The 17,441-nt window shown below is 48.0% G+C and overlaps 1 protein-coding gene across 1 annotated transcript in view; it reads left to right on the plus strand.

The window, feature by feature from the left end:
- The window catches only part of NALF2 (NALCN channel auxiliary factor 2), a gene marked incomplete at its 5' end in the record, with an annotated part of 27,033 nt that extends 9,829 nt beyond the window's left edge, over positions 1 to 17,204 (plus strand). The window contains 2 exon segments of the mRNA XM_017895861.1: positions 13,697 to 13,868; positions 14,275 to 17,204. Coding sequence (XP_017751350.1) covers positions 13,697 to 13,868; positions 14,275 to 14,660 — 558 coding nt within the window.
- Between the last annotated feature and the right edge of the window lie 237 nt (positions 17,205 to 17,441).

A 17,441-nucleotide genomic window follows, 5' to 3' on the forward strand; every position in this document is an offset into this window, starting at 1 on the left:
GTTTACGCCATTCTCCTGCCTCAGCCTCCCGAGTAGCTGGGACTACAGGCGCCCGCCACCTCGCCTGGCTAGTTTTTTTGTATTTTTTAATAGAGACGGGGTTTCACCGTGTTAGCCAGGATGGTTTCGATCTCCTGACCTCGTGATCCGCCCGTCTCAGCCTCCCAAAGTGCCGGGATTACAGGCTCGAGCCACAGCGCCCGGCTGGCTATCATATCTTTAAAGCTTTACTAATTTGGTAGTTGAAAAATGGTACAGCATTGGCTTTTCATTTGCATTCCTTAGGTCAGATGTTTGTTTTTCTTGTTTATAGGCCATTTGTCTTGCCTGCTTTGTGAATTGTCTTTTCATGTTTTCTGTTTCCCTTACTGATTTGTACGTGCTTTTTTGTATGTACTAATGATACTAACCTTTTTCTAACCACATTTGTGGCAGATTTTTTTCATTTGTTATTTGCACCATAGAGCTGAAAGGAGGGAATGGAAAGGAAGAGAACTATTCCACAAACTTTGTGTCCTTTATCTTACTTAATTCTTGCATCTGCCTTATGAAGTACATATATATTATTCCCATTTTACAGAGGAGAAGACAGGCTCAGAGAGGTTAAATGGCTAGCTTAAGGTCATCCAGCTAGTAAGAGGTGGAGCTGGGATTTGAACCCACGTCAAATGCAGGGATTTGAATGGCAGCAGACAATGGCACCACCCAGCCTTTGTTGGTGTAATTATACTATCGGTAAAGCTTTGTGTGGTAAAGCTTCGTGCTAGTTCCTTAACAGGCATCATTTACAGAAAAGTAAGGGTACATACTTTTATTATCTCCATTTTACAGATGAGGAAAGTGTGGATCAGGGAAGTCCAGTAACTTGCCTGAGGTTTTATAACCAGTATGAGCAGACCTAGGGTTTGGATGGCATGACTGTTTGAGTTTAAAGATGTTTGACCCTGTCTTCCCACTGTATTTGCTTACTCCCTAGGCATCAACTTCTTGGATCCAACTTGAGGCCCAGGAAGGAAAAATACCTTTCTCACAGTCACCAGAAAGTTAGTGGCTGAGTCCCTGTCTCCCTACAAGAGGTGACTTGTCCAAATTCACACAGTTGGTAGCAGAGCCAGAATCTGAAGCCAGCTCTAACTGTCTAACTGGAGCAGGGGCTTCTGGATGAAGAGAATTTGTGGAATATGCTGGGGAGAAGGAGTTGGGGAGAAAGTGGAGTGCATAGATACCCCGAGACTTTTCTGAAGGAATGGACTCTGGCATTGGAGTCTTCCAGGGTGAGGCTACTCTAGAAGCCCCCAGATGGTAGGACCTGGGACAGGAGAACTCACATTCTGAGGCAAGAAAATGTTTCTTCTGAAGACAGCTGCCTTCCCTTCACCAATTGTTAAGATTAAAACAGGAATAGTGAGCCTTCGGCTCTGGGTAGGAAGCTGATGGGTGCAGAAGAAGCAAAGCAGTGTTTGCCTCTTTTTAACACCTCCATCTCCCAGGGTGTGTGCGTGTGCACGTGTATGTGTACATATGTGTGTGTGTGTGTGTGTGTTGAGGAGAGAGAGAAAGGAATACTTTGCTTGTGGAATGGAAATGATCATTTGTGGCACCTAATATCCAAATGCTATTCCCCCCACATCTACTTACAAAGAAAACTTGACTCATATGGAGAATGGACTATACAGACTCATTTTACAGAGTCACCCCTCCCATCCAGACCTACAAATCTCTCCCTAATTTGATGTGAAATTATGTCAAAACGAGATTTGTTTGAGTCCACAGGCTTCAGCGGTTGTAATGAATTGAAGGGGACCATCCCAAGGGCAATATGAGTATAAAAGTTTGGACACCGAAGTCCAGATTAACCTGACTTCAACTTCCAGTTCGAAATCTGTCTTCTCTGTAGAATAGCTGTTGAGAACTTGAACATATTCTTTAATCTCTATTGGAATCTCACTTTCCTCACGTTTGGAACTAAAAAATAGGGTTATTATGAGGCTTAAATGCCATGAAGCATGCTAATCTCTTAAGAGCACAGTGCCTGTGAGATGGAAAGTGCTCAAGACAGGCTAGCCACATTGTTATTATTATTATTGGCTGTGGACCTTGGACAAATTATTTAAACTCTTTGGTCCTCCTTGTCCTCATCTGTAAAGATCTGTCTCTGCCTCAAGGGATGGTTGTGAGGTTTCAGTGAGTTAAGAAATGTCAGGGTCAGGTGATTAGAACAGAGCCTGGCATATAGTAAGCACTTAATAAATGGTAGCTATTATTATTCTCTCCTTAATTAGGTGTTTAATCCAAATGACTGCTTAATATCTAATTGAGATTGGCAACACTGGGGCAGGCTACTTAGGAGTAGAGAAAGGTAATTTGTGAGCAGGAGGTGAAGTATCTGGGGTGGGAGATGACGAGCCAGAGGATTCTAGTGAGGGAAGGCACAAGGATATGCTTAGATGGGGGAGTAAAGAGGCAGAGAGGGAGATGGAAAGACTCCAAAGCCCTTGATTTACCTCATCACTAAAGACCAAGCACAGCTGACAGTCATCTTTGATCACATCTCTGTTCTCTCCAGCCTCTCATCTTTCTGGCAAGGCACAGCATTTGGAGGAGGAGGTAAAGATCTGTCTTTGGTGATCCCTGGAGAAGGCTGGAGATTGCTTCCTGGGCCTGGGCCCGGGCCCAGGTATAGCTGTATGTGGCAAACAAGTGTGCCTGGGAAGGGGAAGTGTGTGCAGCTCAAGGGAACCTGTGGCTGTCACTGTCACAATGGCACCATTCCCATGGTAATCTGCACAACCATTGTGCACAGAAGCTCCCAAAGCTCCCCTCCTCTCATCTTAGTCCTCTGTGTGGCTGTGGGACCCCTCATTAGCTCTGTTGTCCTGATAAATTTACCGTGGTCCAGACAGTGATGATGGAGTAGATGATCCAGGGCAGGGCAGTGCAGGGCCTGGGGCTCTGCAGCAGGTTCAGTGTGGGCTGAGTCTGGCGAGGTTGGTCAGATCAGGTCTTGGAGATTTTGTTTTTTGTTTTTGAGGTTCGTGGCTGCAAAGCAGTTTGTTTTTATTTAAAATTCACTTTATCAAAGTACTGTATTTTCATAATTTTAAAAGGCATGTACAAGCTATATATATATACACACATATATATGTGTACACACACACACACCTCAAGCCTCACTCTTCAAACACTTGAGACACTCTTGACTGTTTCTTCTGATATTTACTTCAATATTTCTAAATGGTATGCTAATATTGCTATTTCTTGTTTTTTCTGTTTTAAATATTTGTGTATACACACACATATAGATGATATTCACACATACACATATCTACACCTATGTGTATATATCTCATTTATATGTATTCTTGTAGCTTATAAAGCTTTTAAATTCTATATATAAAATATCTGTTAAATGACATATATAGATCTCAATGTTTATCATTAAAACAGTAGCCCTCTACTCCACCCCTGAGCCTCAATCTTAAGAATTAAATACTTCCAACTCTCTTAGCTGTTTTCTTCTGATATTTACCTCCACATTTCTAAATGCCATGTCAATATTCTATTTCCCAATTTTTCTCTTTTAAATATCTGTTGACTTTTAAAATGTGATTAGAGGAAGATTTAGTTCTTTTACTCCCAGCAGCACTTAACATACACACATGCTTCCCCTCCCCTCATACATTCAGTATTGGCAAATCAAAATTTCTGGTTTTAACAATATTCCTGTTTATATTACTAGAATTACAAATATTGTTCACAGCTGAGTTATGTGGAATACTGTGATTATGTTTCCTTCCTTGGTCATCTTGTTTGCATGGAGTTAATAATTGCCTCTTGTTTTTTGTTTGCTTAGTTTTCTCATTTTTTGCTGATACATTCCCAGTTTCTTTATCAGAACTATAAAATCTCACACAAACACTTTCATGACCCATTATTTTCACTTTTTTTCTTAGAGCTCTCCACCTTGCTCTAGTTGCTAGAGGTTTGGTTTTCAAGTACTTGTCAAGTACCTCCATGTGTATACCTCCTCCACTTACATACCTACCTCCATGTGAGGCCCTGAGGACAGTGGACAGATGAGTAAGATACAGTCTGTCCTTGGTGAATCTACAGTCTCATGAGTGTATAATTTATAGAAATGTCTTACCAGAAGGCTCTGTGTTAAGACTGACCTAGGCTGCCCCTTTGGTCCCACACTCAGGCAGCCGTCCTCTTCTTTGTTTCTCATGAGTTACCAGAATGTGATACAGTCCCCCAAAGAGCAAATGTGACCTTAGACTGCATTAACAAAAAGTTTCTAGGACAGGAGGGCTGATACCTCTACTTCATGTTGTGTTGATAAATCCTATCCGGGGATTGTGTGTAGTTGCAAAGGACATGGAAATACAGGGACTCATCTGAATGTGAACAACCAGGCTAAGAGAGGACTGGAAACCACATCTTTTGAAATAGTTGAAAAAAAAATTGGGGATGTTTGGCTTCTTGAAAGAGTAGTCTACACATAGCTATCTTCAATTTTATTTCCTCACATTTCCTTTTCGGTTTTCTACAGGCTGGTTTCTGCCCCCACTGCTCCACTGAAACTGCTCTCACCATAATGAGACTGCCTCTTAATTCCCCAAACCACTGTGTTCCTATCTAAATCCTTATCTGCTGGCCACTCCCTATTCTTTGAAATTCTCTCCTCCCTTAATTGGCAGAATGCCTCTCTCCTGTTTCTCCTCCAGTCTCTTGAGCCACTCCTCCATCTTCATCTGATTCTTTTCCTCCATCTGCCCCTTAAATGTTAGTTTTTCTAGGGATCTGTTGATCCCTTTCTCTATCTACTCTCCCTAGGCAACGCCATCCACTTTCTAGGCTTCCACAATTGCTGAAGCAGCCAGGGTGAGCTAGGTTATGCTCTGGTAACAAACAACCCCCAAATATCTGAGGTTTAGCACAACAAATGGTTACTTCTTTCTCATGATACATGTCTGAAACAGGTCATCAGGGAACATCGGCTCATGATAGTCACCAAAGACCCAGCATGGTAGAGAATCCGACATAACACTGCTTCCACAGTCAGCATCAGAGGGAGGAGAATGTGGCACATGATACATTTGCTCTTTAAACTTCTCCCCAGAAGTGACTCATGTCACCTCAATTCACACTTCATTGACCAAAGCAAGTCATATGGCCATGCCTAACTTCAGAGGGTGTGGGAAAGTGTAGTCCTACTATGTTCCTGATGACTAAGTCCCTAACCCCTGATGACTTCCAGGCCTTTATGCAGACCCTCCTTCTGAGCTGACTACTGTGTCCAGCTGCCTCCTCAGCATTTCCACCTGGCTGACTCACATATACCTCAAAGTCAACATGACCCCAAACTGAATTTATCGTCTTCACCCCCAACTCTATGCCTCCTGTTTTCCCTGCCTTAATAAATGAAACTATTCATCCAGCCACCCAAGCCAGAAGCTTGGTCATCATCCTGGATCTCTCCCTCTCTCTCATTCCCCACATCCCTAAGTAATCCTGGTGATTCTACCTCTTTAACATCTCTTCCCACATCCACCCCCTCCTCCCTATTTCTCAATTCTGCCATTGTTGCCTTAGTCGGGGTCCTCATAACCTCTCACTCAGACTATTGGAATTGTCTCGTAACTGGTCTCCATGCCTCCAGTCTTGATGCCTATACTCCATCATCCACACTTTCAGACAGAAGTCTGAAAAGTTAGTCATGTGAGTGGCAAGTGATCTTTAAGTAGGCAATTATTTGAAACCTATTAAAGGCTCTCCATTGCCTATAGGATGAAGCCCAGCTCCTTGTCAGCTTCCAGAGCATATCATAACCATGGCCATGGCCTTCCTCTGCAACCTCATCTCCCATTGTGTCCCACTTTGCGCCCTCTAACTATGCTGAACTACCTACAGTCTCTAAACTCAACACTTCCAGGCCTTTATGCCTGCTCATTTCTTTGCTTGAAGTGTACTTACTCTTTCCATATTCCACCTAGTTACCTTCTATTCATTTCTTTTTCAATTCCTAACTCAACCCTCTCCCACATGGAGATGTTTTCCTGTCCTTCAGCCCTCAAAACACAGTTGATCACTCCACCCTTAATGCTACTACTGTACCAAGGAGATACAATGCTTCTTGACTTACAGGGGGGTTACACCCTGGGAAACCCACTGTAAGTTGAGAATATCGTAAGTTGAAAATGCATTTAATACACCTAACCTACCAAACATCATAGCTTAGCCTAGCCTACCTCAGACGTGCTCAGAACACTTACACTAGCCTACAATTAGGCAAAATAATCCAACACAAAGTGTATTTGATAATAAAGTGTTGAATATATCATGTAATTTATGGAATACTGTACTGAAAGTGAAAAACAGAATGGTTGTATGGGTACTTGAAGTATCATTTCCACTGAATATATATTGCTTTCTCACTATGGTAAAATTGAAAAAGTGTAAGTTGAGCCATCGTAAGTTGGGGACTGTCTGTGCTACCTATCACAGTGACTTCAAATGATTGATTCATATAATTGTCTCCCCTGCTCCTTGAAGACAGGAATCTTGTCTTACTCATCTCTATTATCTGTAGTTCCCAGTACAGTGCCAGGCACTCAGAAGATGTTCAAGAAATGTTCGCATGGACAAATAATGAGAAAACCAGACTCAGAGAAGTCTAAAAATACCTGCAGGGTTGGCACGGGGGACAGGAAGGTAGCTGTTCCATATGGCACCAGAAGAGTTAGTAAGAGCCGCGAGTGAAGCCACAAGGAGGAATTAGTTCAAAAGAAGGAAGAACTTCTGTAACTGCTAGAGTTATCTGAATATATGGGCTGCCCTAGGACAGCATGACCCCCTGTGACAAGGCTTACAATCAGAAACTGGATAAGCACTTGGCAGTGATGTTGGAGTGGAAATTCCAACAGCAGATAGGGCAGTGTTGTGATGGTTCTCATGGTCCCTTATATTCTGGAACAGTCATGAACCTGACTCCTCTGCTCACCTGATTGACATGGATTATCTGGGCCCCTTCAGAGCTGCTCCTACATTAGGGACACTGTTTCTCCACTGGACCAACCCTGTCCAGGCTGGGCCCATCCAGCCACTGGCCTTTGAGCAGATGGCCCAAGAGGCTTGATGGTGGGAGAGCTTTCTGGAAGTGCACTGGCTCTAGGTTCTCACCCTCTTCTCTAGCCATCTCCCCTGCCTTTCCTTCAGGCCAGACCACTTTGACTCATGATTGCTCAGTCTGAGAAGCAGGACAGCTGTTGCTTATTTTTTACAGCCACTTAAGTTAGAGCCCTATCATCCACCTGGATTTGCCCTTTAATGCCTCTAATCCCAGTTTGATTCTACCAATCCCAATGAACTACTTTCCCCAGAGTTACGTCCATGATCTCCTTCCTCTGGTTGAGGAGACTGACTTTGACCTAACCCTGTTCTGATCCAATACTTTGAAAGCCCCGAGTCGGGACTAGGAGCAGTTGGCTCTTTTCAGACCCTGCCCGAGGGGATCCCTCACACACTTCTCTGTGTGCTGATGGATGCAGTACAAAGAGGCATCAGATTAGCAATCAGGTTGCCTCCCTTCGAATCATGGCTTATAGTTGATTTCTTCCATGCCTCTGACTTGGCTAAGTCGACCCTCTTCTTTGGGCCTCGGTTTCCCTATGGGTAAAATCTGGGAGTGGAGTTTACTGTGGTGGCTGTGCACAGTGGATTTCATCCCCATATGTAGCTCACATTGCTGCTTTGCCTCCACAGGCTCTGCAGCTGCAGCTCCAGCTGCTGGTCAATGGCCCCAGGGGTACATTAGGAAGACAAGCAGCCCTGGAGAGAAGGCCTATAGGGAGGATTTGGATGGGGAAACAGGCCCCAGGGAGGGAAGCAAGTTAGAATCCAAGAAGGAAACTGCTTAACTTCCTGGTTGGCAAGAACTAAAGCTCTCCTCCCCGGAGGGCTTTTCAGCCCCAGAACCGAGGAGCTTGGGATGGCCTCCGCTTTCTAAACTTTCTGGTCCTGAGTCCTGGCTTTGGGATGTAAAAGTCTTCTTTCTAGAGGACAGTAGGGATGAGGATGCCGTGGCCAGGGCTGCAAGCCTCAGAGCCGGAGGGTAAGGCTCTCTGGATCCTCCCTAGACTGGCAACTGCAGAGCCCAGGAGGGGTGGTGACCCCTCTCATCTTGCCCCTCCCATTTCAGGAGTGCTCTGCAGCCCAGCTGGGAGGAGGGACGGGACAGCCTTCGCAGCTTCCTTTTTGGGTTAATTGGTGTTCCCTCTAGTTATTCCCTGCTTCCTTCCCCTCCCAGTTCCCATAGCAACTGGGCTGTAGCAGCCAGAACTTGATTGAGCCCAGCAGTGGCCCAACTGAGGTGGGGAAAGGAGGGCACTGCCAGGTCAGTGCTTCCCACCCCACCCACCCCCCACTGCCATCTCAAGAGTTCAGGATGGTTAAGCTCAGAGGACAGGACATAATTGGAAAGTCTTTTATTGCCAGGGCTAGAGTTTGAAGAGCCTAACACGCCAGAGCAGGTCTGGTTCTCCTCAGCTCTCCTCCCCTCCCCACGCCCTGTGTCCTGCCTCTCAAATTTTGAATTCACTGTTGCTGGTAGGACTGTTCGGTAGGAAGAACCCTGGAGTGGAGATGGGAAACCAGGTTTCCAGTTCCTCCCAAACCGATGGTTCTCAACTGTGGCTGCATACTAAAATTGCCTGAGGTATTTTGAAAAACTACAGACGTGTAGGCTCCACCCACAAGGATTCTGACTTAGTTGTTCTGGGTGTGATGTGAGCCAGACAGGAGTATTTGTGTGTGTGTGTGTGTGTGTGTGTGTGTGTGTTTAGACAGGGTCTCACGCTGTTGCCCAGGTTGGAGTGCAGTGGTGTAATCTCGGCTCACTGCAACCTCCGCCTCCCGGGCAAAGGTGACCCTCCCACCTCAGCATCCTAAATAGGTGGGATCCAAGATGTGCACCACCACACCCAGCTATGTTTTTTTGTTTTTTTGTAGAGATAGGGTTTCACCATGTTGTCCAGGCTGGTCTAGAACTCCTGGACTCAAGCGATCCACCAGCTTCAGCCTCCCAAATTGCTGGTATTACCAGCATAAGCCACCACACCCAGCCCAAGACAGGAGTATTTTTTTGGCAGCTCTCTGAGTGATTGTGATATGCAGCCAGAGTTGAGATCCTGGAGAACAAAAGAGCTCCGTGGTCCACCCAAAACTGACTATTGTCTTGTTCTGAAACATTTCTTTCCCTGCATCCCTTGCCTCCAGCAAGCCCCACAACTCTCCTAAGCCGGGCCCTCCTGGCTTTCCTCCATCCTTGTAGACAAGTGCCCAGGAAGCTGTGACTGCCCAAACAACCTCCCCCTGTCAACCCCTGGCTCAGTCCTAACACTAATGAGACAGGGCAGGTTACCTAGGTCCATCTAAGAAACAGCTGCAGAGTCTAAGGCAGGCTTGTTGCCCAAGCTGTAACAAACACTGAGAGCCAGATCTTTCACCTGAGAAGGACCCCAGCCTACCTCTGAGGCATGAGGGATAGCGATGGCCTCTGCTGGCCGGCTGTGGGGCTGAGGAATTGGATTACCTCAGAGCCCCGTGTCACTCTTCTTCCTCCATTCCCCTCATTAGCTCCTTGCCTGTTCCTGCTTCCCCACCCACAGGCCTGGTGTCCTTCCCAAGCAATCTGCTCACCCACTTGTTGTCATGGTGACTCTGGCTGGGGGTGTGGGGACTGAGTGGGGAGGTCGTCTAATTAAGGAGAAAGGCCACACTCCCAATGTCAGGCCACCCCTCCCCCTTCCCCAACCTACCCTGGCTGGCTCCCTCCCTTCCTCCCTCCAGAAGCAGATGAGGGGAGCGCCCAGCCACCATAGCCTGTTACTGGGCTAATTGCAGTTGCCTGGGAGGAGGGCAGGAACTCCACTGGGGCCTCCTCACGTAGGAGCTGCAGCATTGAACTAGAAGAGCCCAGAAAGAATTCCACAGGGACCTCTGAGTTGCACTGATGGATGCAGGGTTGGGAGGGGGCCGATTGCACACATTTTGGGGTAAAGGTCAGGCAGGCTCTGGGTCCAGGCTACAGATACTGGGGCAGAGCCTGTGGACAGAGACTCATCTTGGCACTCAGGGGCTCAAAAGATGGAGGGAAGTCTCTAAGGTACTGGGACCCTTGGTTCTTGTAATTTCATGTTCTTTCCTGCCTTACTTCTGTTTCTTTCTCCTCCCCTTCTTGCACTCTCTTATCCCTCTTTCTTACCTTTGCTTTCTTACGCTCCCATCTTTCTTAGCCACTCTTATTCCATCTTATTCACCCCCTGCTTGTTCTTACCCATCTTTCTTACTCCCTCTTTCTTACCGCTTCCTCTTAACAGCCCCGCTTACCGCTATCTCACCCTCTCTTTCAACTTATTTCACCCTCACCTCACTCTTAACTCTTCACCTCCCTTACACCCTCCACCTCTAATTCCCTGGCTGTTTCTCCCAACCCTGTTGTTTCCTACCCCCACTATTCCTACCATTCCTTACCCTCTCTTTCCCATACACCTCATGTCTTCCACCCCTTACCCCATCTGCCACTCTCTCAATCCTCTCAAGCCCCTCTCTTCCTGCCCTCTTTTAACCCTCCAGCTCTCTTACCCTGCCTCCTATTTCCACCTGTTTTTCTACCGTCCTTTCACTCCTTTCCCATTCCTTTTCATATACTCTTTTAGCCCAATAATTTCATATTTAGGAATTTATATAAATAAAATTTAACACAAGTGTGTGAGAGATGTGTGTATAGTCACTGGAGCATTGTTCATAATAGTGAAAACGTGGAAATAAATGTCCATGAACAAGAGATCACCAATGCCCTTTTCATTCCATTCATACAAAACCATTCTCTGTTCTCTTAACACACCATGAATTTGTTTGCCGACATATCTTTGCTTAAGCTATTGTCTCAGCCTGGAATGCTCGTTTATGTCATCTCTACCCACCCCATCTAAAATCCTGATTTGAGTCCAAGCTCAACTGTTTTCCCATCACTGAAATCTTCCCCTGCTTCTCTACTTGCTTCCCTCCATTGGTCCATGGTTTGAACTCTCTTGTGGTATAGATCATATGCCATAGATTCAAGTTAGATGTGTCTGCCCATGAAACTGGAATTTTCATGAGCGTAGGGCCATGTCCTCATTTAGTTGTCCTGTTCATTCATTCAACAGATTTTTGAAAATGTATATTGTGCCGAGCACACAATGGTTAATAAAGCAAACCCATGTCTGCTTACGTGCAACTCACATTTTAGTGGAGCTGACAGGAACCAAACAAGAGTGCAGAGAAAGTAATACTTGTGGTGAAGAAACAAGGAAAAGAGAATAATGAGGGTAGCATCCTTTGGTGAGAGGGGTAAGGGAGACCCTCTCTGAGGAGAGGACATTTAAACTGAGACCTGAAAAACGAAAATGACCCAGACATGTCAAGAGTAGGGGGAAGAGCATTCCAGGCCAAAAGAACAGCATGTGTCAAGGCCCTGAGGTGTGAACAAGTAGGGCATGTTCAAGGAAAAGAAAGAAAATGAAGTTGGAGAGAAAGACAGGAGCAAAGTTATACAAGGGCTAGAAATCTGTGGTCAGAAGTTTAATTCTAAATGCATTGAAGGGTTTGGAGCAAAGGAGTAACATGAGTCAATTGCGTTTTGAGACCCCTGTTCCTCCTGTGTAGACAGTGGATTGGAAAGAGCAAGGGTGCAGGTGGAGAGGCCAGATGGGAGACTGTCATCCAGGTGAGGGATGATGATGGTCTGCCCAAAGGCGTGGATGTGGAGCTACAGTTGGCATGCCTTGCTGATGGACTAGATGTGGGGAAACAGAAAGAGAAATGAAGGCTGACATCTAGGTTTCATGGCACTCACTGAAACGGTCAAGACTTGAGGAGGACAGTGGATTTGGGATTAAAAAAATAAGATCTACATTTTAAAATTTATAACATGTTAAATTTGAGATGCCTGTGAGATACCAAAGTCCCAAGCAATGCTTTGCTCTTTGGGGGATTGGTTAGCAACACAACCTACCCCATCACCCACTAGTACCCCCCTGCTTTGGAAAAGGCCAGTGTGGGATTGCATTGCCAAAGTCCATGTTCACAGCAGTTATTTGTAGTTTCGTGAAAATATTTAAAGTAAGTATAAGAAACTGACAGTGCTTCTGAAACCATGTTGCTCAGAATATGATAGAAGAGCCTCCTGCAGCACAGTGACCTGGACCTGGCTCAGAAATGCAGATTCTGAGCCCACCTTCATCCTCTTGAAGCTGAAACAGAGGGAGACGTCTGCATATTTAACAAATGCTTCAGGGGGTTCTGAGACACACTGAAGTCTGAGAACCATTGCTGTGAGGAACAACAATGAACCTAGAAAGTGCCCCTAAAGATACAGGACTGGATGTGGGTGGCGAGGCAGGAACAGGCCAGGTGCATGAGAGCTATCTGGGCATCTGTTAAAATGCACATGCTGACTTGGCAGATTGGGGGTGGAGTCTGAGATTCTGCATCTCTCACAAGCTCCTAGGTGATGGTGATGGTGATGCTGCTGGTCCAGGTCCACACTCTGAGGAGCAAGGACCTAGATCAGTAGTTCACAACTGGAGACAATGCCCCCACCCCAGGGGAACATTTGACAATGGCTGGAGACATTGTTTTCTCTTTTTTGGTTTTCACAATAGGTGAGGGGAGAGAATGCTACTACTGTGTAATGGGTAGAGGACAGAGATGCTGTGCCATATCCTGCAGTGTATAGGACAGCCACCACAACAAATAATTATCTGACCCATAATGTCAGTAGTATCACTGTTAAGAAACCCTGGGCTTGATGATAACCAAAGAGTATGGAGCAGGGAACCTTTCTTATCTAGGACCCAGTGCCTGGTAGGGGTGGACTAGATGAGGGACAGGAAGCATACCCGCGAAGCAAAACTGCAAAGCAGAGATTCCAAATGAAACGTAGCGGTGTGTGTGATGTCTGCTCCATGCCAGAGCAGAAGCCAATAGGGCAGAGCATGGATCAAGTAGAGCTCAAAGGCACATGTGGTGCCTGGTAAGGCAGGTTCCTGTTTTTTGTTTGTTTGTTTTTTTTGTTTGTTTTCATTAAAAATAACCCCTCACATTTGCGTTACACTTTACAGTTTACAAAACATCTTCATATGTGCCATATTATTTCATCCATACAACACTCTAATGAGGTAGAGCAAGGATTATTCTTTCTCTTTCTTGAATTTAGAAACTCAGTACCATCAGCCAAAGAAATGTTTGCTGAATTGAACAGAACTGACATTTGCCTCATTATATATAGGTAGTCTCAGACAAGTCAGAGACTTCCTTGAACCAAGTGTAAAATGACAGGGTTGCACAGAATGATTGGTAAGGCTCCTTTCAGTGCTGACCTTCCAGTAATTTTGTGATCTGTGCCAACACACAAATGCTGAGTCTTGGATGACTGCAGACTGGGGTGCTTGGGAGCACTGGCTATGAGATGGGAGAGCTTAGGTAAGATGTAGTGGCCTTGATCCAAGCCCTTCTTCCGCTCTACCCACTGGAATCTTGGGGTTAGGTTGGTGAGACCCCTTTGAGAGACCACAAGTAAGTCTCCCCATCCCTCTCCTCTGAGGCGAGATGGGGCTGGCACATGGGCTGATGCTCTTTCCTCTCCCCACAGGCTGTCTACAAGGCCTGGCTGTGCTCAGAATACTTCAGCGTGACCCAGCAGGAATGCCAGCGCTGGGTGCCCTGCAAGCAATACTGCCTGGAGGTGCAGACCCGGTGCCCCTTTATACTCCCCGACAATGAGGAAATGGTGTACGGAGGGCTCCCTGGCTTTATCTGTACAGGTAAAGGCAGGGCACTGGGGAAGAGGGAGGAGGCTGGGGGCCCAGGACAGGCATCAGGTCAGAGGAGCTGGGAGCAGGGAGAACAACAGGGGAGTCAGATGAGAAGAAGGCCAGTGGCTGGACGAATGGGCAGTGAGGTCCCCAGGTTGGGATAGGGCCAACTGGAATAGGGAAAAAGACCAGAGTGTCTTTCTCTGCCCAGGACACTCCCAGGTAGTCATCCCGAAGAAACTGGCTGGGGTCCCCAGGAAAGAAGGGCTCAGAAAGGGCAAGTGCCGAGGGCTGGGGGGAAGGAGCCTTAGATGAGGCTACTTGAGCAGCCCCAGCTCTGGAAACTTGCTCCCTAGGTAAGGCATAGCTATCAGCTCCCCGAGCACCCCACCACACCTTCCTTATCCATTGGCAGGGTTGCTGGATACTTCACCAAAGCGTCCGGAAACCAAGTGCTGTGACGTGCAGTGGGTCTCCTGTGAGGCGAAGAAGAAGAAGTTCAAGGAGTCTGAGGCCCCCAAAACCCACCACCAGCAATTCCACCACTCCTATTTCCACCACTACCACCAACAGTACCATCACTACCACCCCGTCATGAACCACCCCCGCCGCGTCAGCAACAAGCCTGCCCTGCTGCCGGTCTCTGGGGGCTCCCGCCTCAGCCCTAGCAGGATCCGGCTCTGCGTCCTTGTTCTCATGCTCCTCCATACCGTGGTGTCCTTCTCCAGCAACCAGGGTGGTGGGGGATTGGGGCTGGAGACACTGCCTGCCCTAGAGGAGGGCCTGACAAGGGAAGAGTGACAGTAGGGAGGGAGGACAGACCTCCACCACACACTGACATCAACTCCAGCTCCCCCAGGTGGGGGGGAGGGGTTCCTCCCATGGGAGGTATAGGATAAGGTGGGGGGGAAAATGGGGAACGAAACATTCCCCCCCAACCTACCCCACCCCAAAATCAGCTCCAACAGAATGGCCAGAGGGCCCCAGGGAGCTGCAAAATTCATCCGGGAGAAAAAGGCAGGAGCAGCAGGTGACCCCCCCCAAGCCCCCATCTATGGGGCTTAGGAAAAAAAGGGAGGAAGTGGGGACTGGATACGCCCACCCCTGCCGAAAGCCCTGACCCCAGGGAAGGAGGCTGCTCACCCAGCCTTGGCCCTGCAGGGAATGTTGGGGGGCACAGAGGGGAGAAGCTCTTTCCCCCACTCCACATTCCTTTTGTTGCCAAGATCCTTAATTCCCTCCTGCCCACATCCCTACAGGCGACGGCAGACAGTGCAATGGCCCTCCTGCCACTTCAGCACACCTTGCCCCACCTGGGATCATCACACGTGAAGCACCAGGCTGGGAGATGAGGTACACACAGTTGCAGCTAGGTCGGGGCCCCAGTTAAGCTGTGCCCCACCACCCTAGGCAATGAGGGGCAGGAAAGGGGTACAGAATGAATGGTGAAAGAGAGTGAAGATAGAGAAGGGGGAGAGGAAAGGAGAAATGTGGACAGAGGGCTTGAAGAGATGGCCGAATAGGCTACTGCCACCTGGCTTTGGGAAGACAGTTGATAAGTGTTGAGGTAGGCTCGAGAACTGCTCCCCAAATCAGTGAGTTGCGTGAGGAGCCCTCTGGGGAAAGAGCACAGGAACTGAGTTGCTAGGCCTCAAAACAAAAGGCTGCAGGCACATGGTTAGACTGCCGCTGTCTGAAGGACCATATCTTACAGAAGGTGCACATACTCCCAAGGGCCACTCTTGCCCTGGAGATCTTGGCCTTGGGGTCAAAGATATTTCCATTTCCGATCTCCATGGGGAGGAGGGACTTAAGCCCAAGTGGGTCAGGCCTAGCCCGGGTCCTCATACTCCCCCATCTTGTCCCAGCCCAGGCCTCCATGAAGGAGAACCTGGTGGCATTGCCCCAGAGCTCTCCAGAGATGAGCCTCCCCTATCCCCACCCTGTCCCTGTCCCCAGCCTACCAAAGAGTATTCACACCTTTCCATCCCTGACTCCATGGGTTACTGTCCCAATTGTGAAACACCCAGACTCCTCTTCACCTTGTAGCAGGGTCTTCTGCTCCAGTCACCCCGGCCCCTTGCAAGAGAAAGTCCAGGGACTGCCAAGAAGACCCTTTGACTAAAGATAATGTGCTGTCATCTCTTGGCTGAGAAACTGTTGAGTCAGGCTAGAGGGCTGGACAAGAGAAGAGGCATTGAGAGCCCCCTTGGGGGCCATTAGCCTTGCTCTGGTCTGCTGTGTGGGGTGGGGAGTAGGGGCATCCCACATTGCCTGGGACATCTGAATGCTGATAAGAATGGACAGGAAAGGGAGCCAGAGCTGTATTCCTGGGACAGGCCAGGGAGCCTTTAGTGCCAGCAGGTCCTGTGTCCTGGGATGCGATGCTAATGAGTGAATGGAAGGGTGGGCCTGGAGCTGCGTGAGAGTGAAACCAAGAAGCGGATGGGGAAGGGAGAGCTGACCTTGGTCAGCTTAGGGATGAGTGGAGAAGGGATCATTCATGGGCCTCAGCTGGGTCCCAGACTGATTACATGAGACCAGGGAGTCCTTCCCTGCCAGTTTTCTCATTTCTTACAGCCTATCCCCCAACCCTACCCCTGTGCCCTGCCCACACACTCCCCTGTTTGGCCCTCAGCACTTCGGGCCTGGTCACATACCCCATCCCTACTGCTCTTTTCAGCTGGGGAGGGGAAGAGGTGCTGGCTCCTTTCCAGACATGCTTATGTATAAGTAAAGGGGCAGGTGCTTGGGCTCCAGAGAGACCCTAGGTACTGCCTTCTAACTCCTGCATCCTCAGCAGGGGAAAAGGGACTGGGAAATAAAGGGGAACCATATGGCCCCAGGGAATGGACCCTTGGAGACTCCCATCCTCTCTTCCCCCTCACCAAGTGCCCAGGAGACCCCTGGCTCAGACCAGCCCAAGGCCTTGCCCAGTGGCAGGGGAAAGGGGCACCTCACTCCACCTCAAAGTCATTTGACTGCCCTCATCCACCCCACCACCCTAATCTTCCACCACCTCTCCGGCTGCCCCTGCCCTCCATCACAGGCAGCAGAGCCGGGCAGCTTTCTTATGCCATTTTCTACACTGTGCTTCATGAGTAGGACTTTCTTGCACTAGTTCTTATGACTGAGTCTCCAAACTGGTTTCCTAGTAGTCTCCCATCCCTTCCTCCCTTACCCAGCTATGATTCAGTTGTCTCTGCCCTCCCTCTTACCCTGCCTCTGTGTTTTGGTGAGAGTCTCTGTATGTGTACTGCTTTCTGTTTTGTTGCATTGTGGAGCAGAGGCCTCTCTGCTCTTGTTTAACCCCATAAAGAAATAAATGGTAAGACTTGATGATAACCCTCCCTTCATGGATTTGTTCTGTGGAGTTGAGCTTGCTGCATTAGGAAAGGCTGTGGCTTGGGGAGGGGGTGGGACCAGAGATGTTGACCCTGTGCCCAGCTCTCTGTCAGCTCAAATCTCAGGAAGAAAGGGTAAACTGTAGTAGACCATTCTAGACAAGGACTCACAAAGCCAGCCACCTGCAGGGATCAGGCAGATCACTGTATGGAGTGAAGTAGGCCGGGCTGGGGAAAA

This window comes from Rhinopithecus bieti, unplaced genomic scaffold, assembly GCF_001698545.2.
Source record: "Rhinopithecus bieti isolate Rb0 unplaced genomic scaffold, ASM169854v2 scaffold_27295, whole genome shotgun sequence".
Classification (NCBI taxonomy): Eukaryota; Metazoa; Chordata; class Mammalia; order Primates; family Cercopithecidae; genus Rhinopithecus; species Rhinopithecus bieti.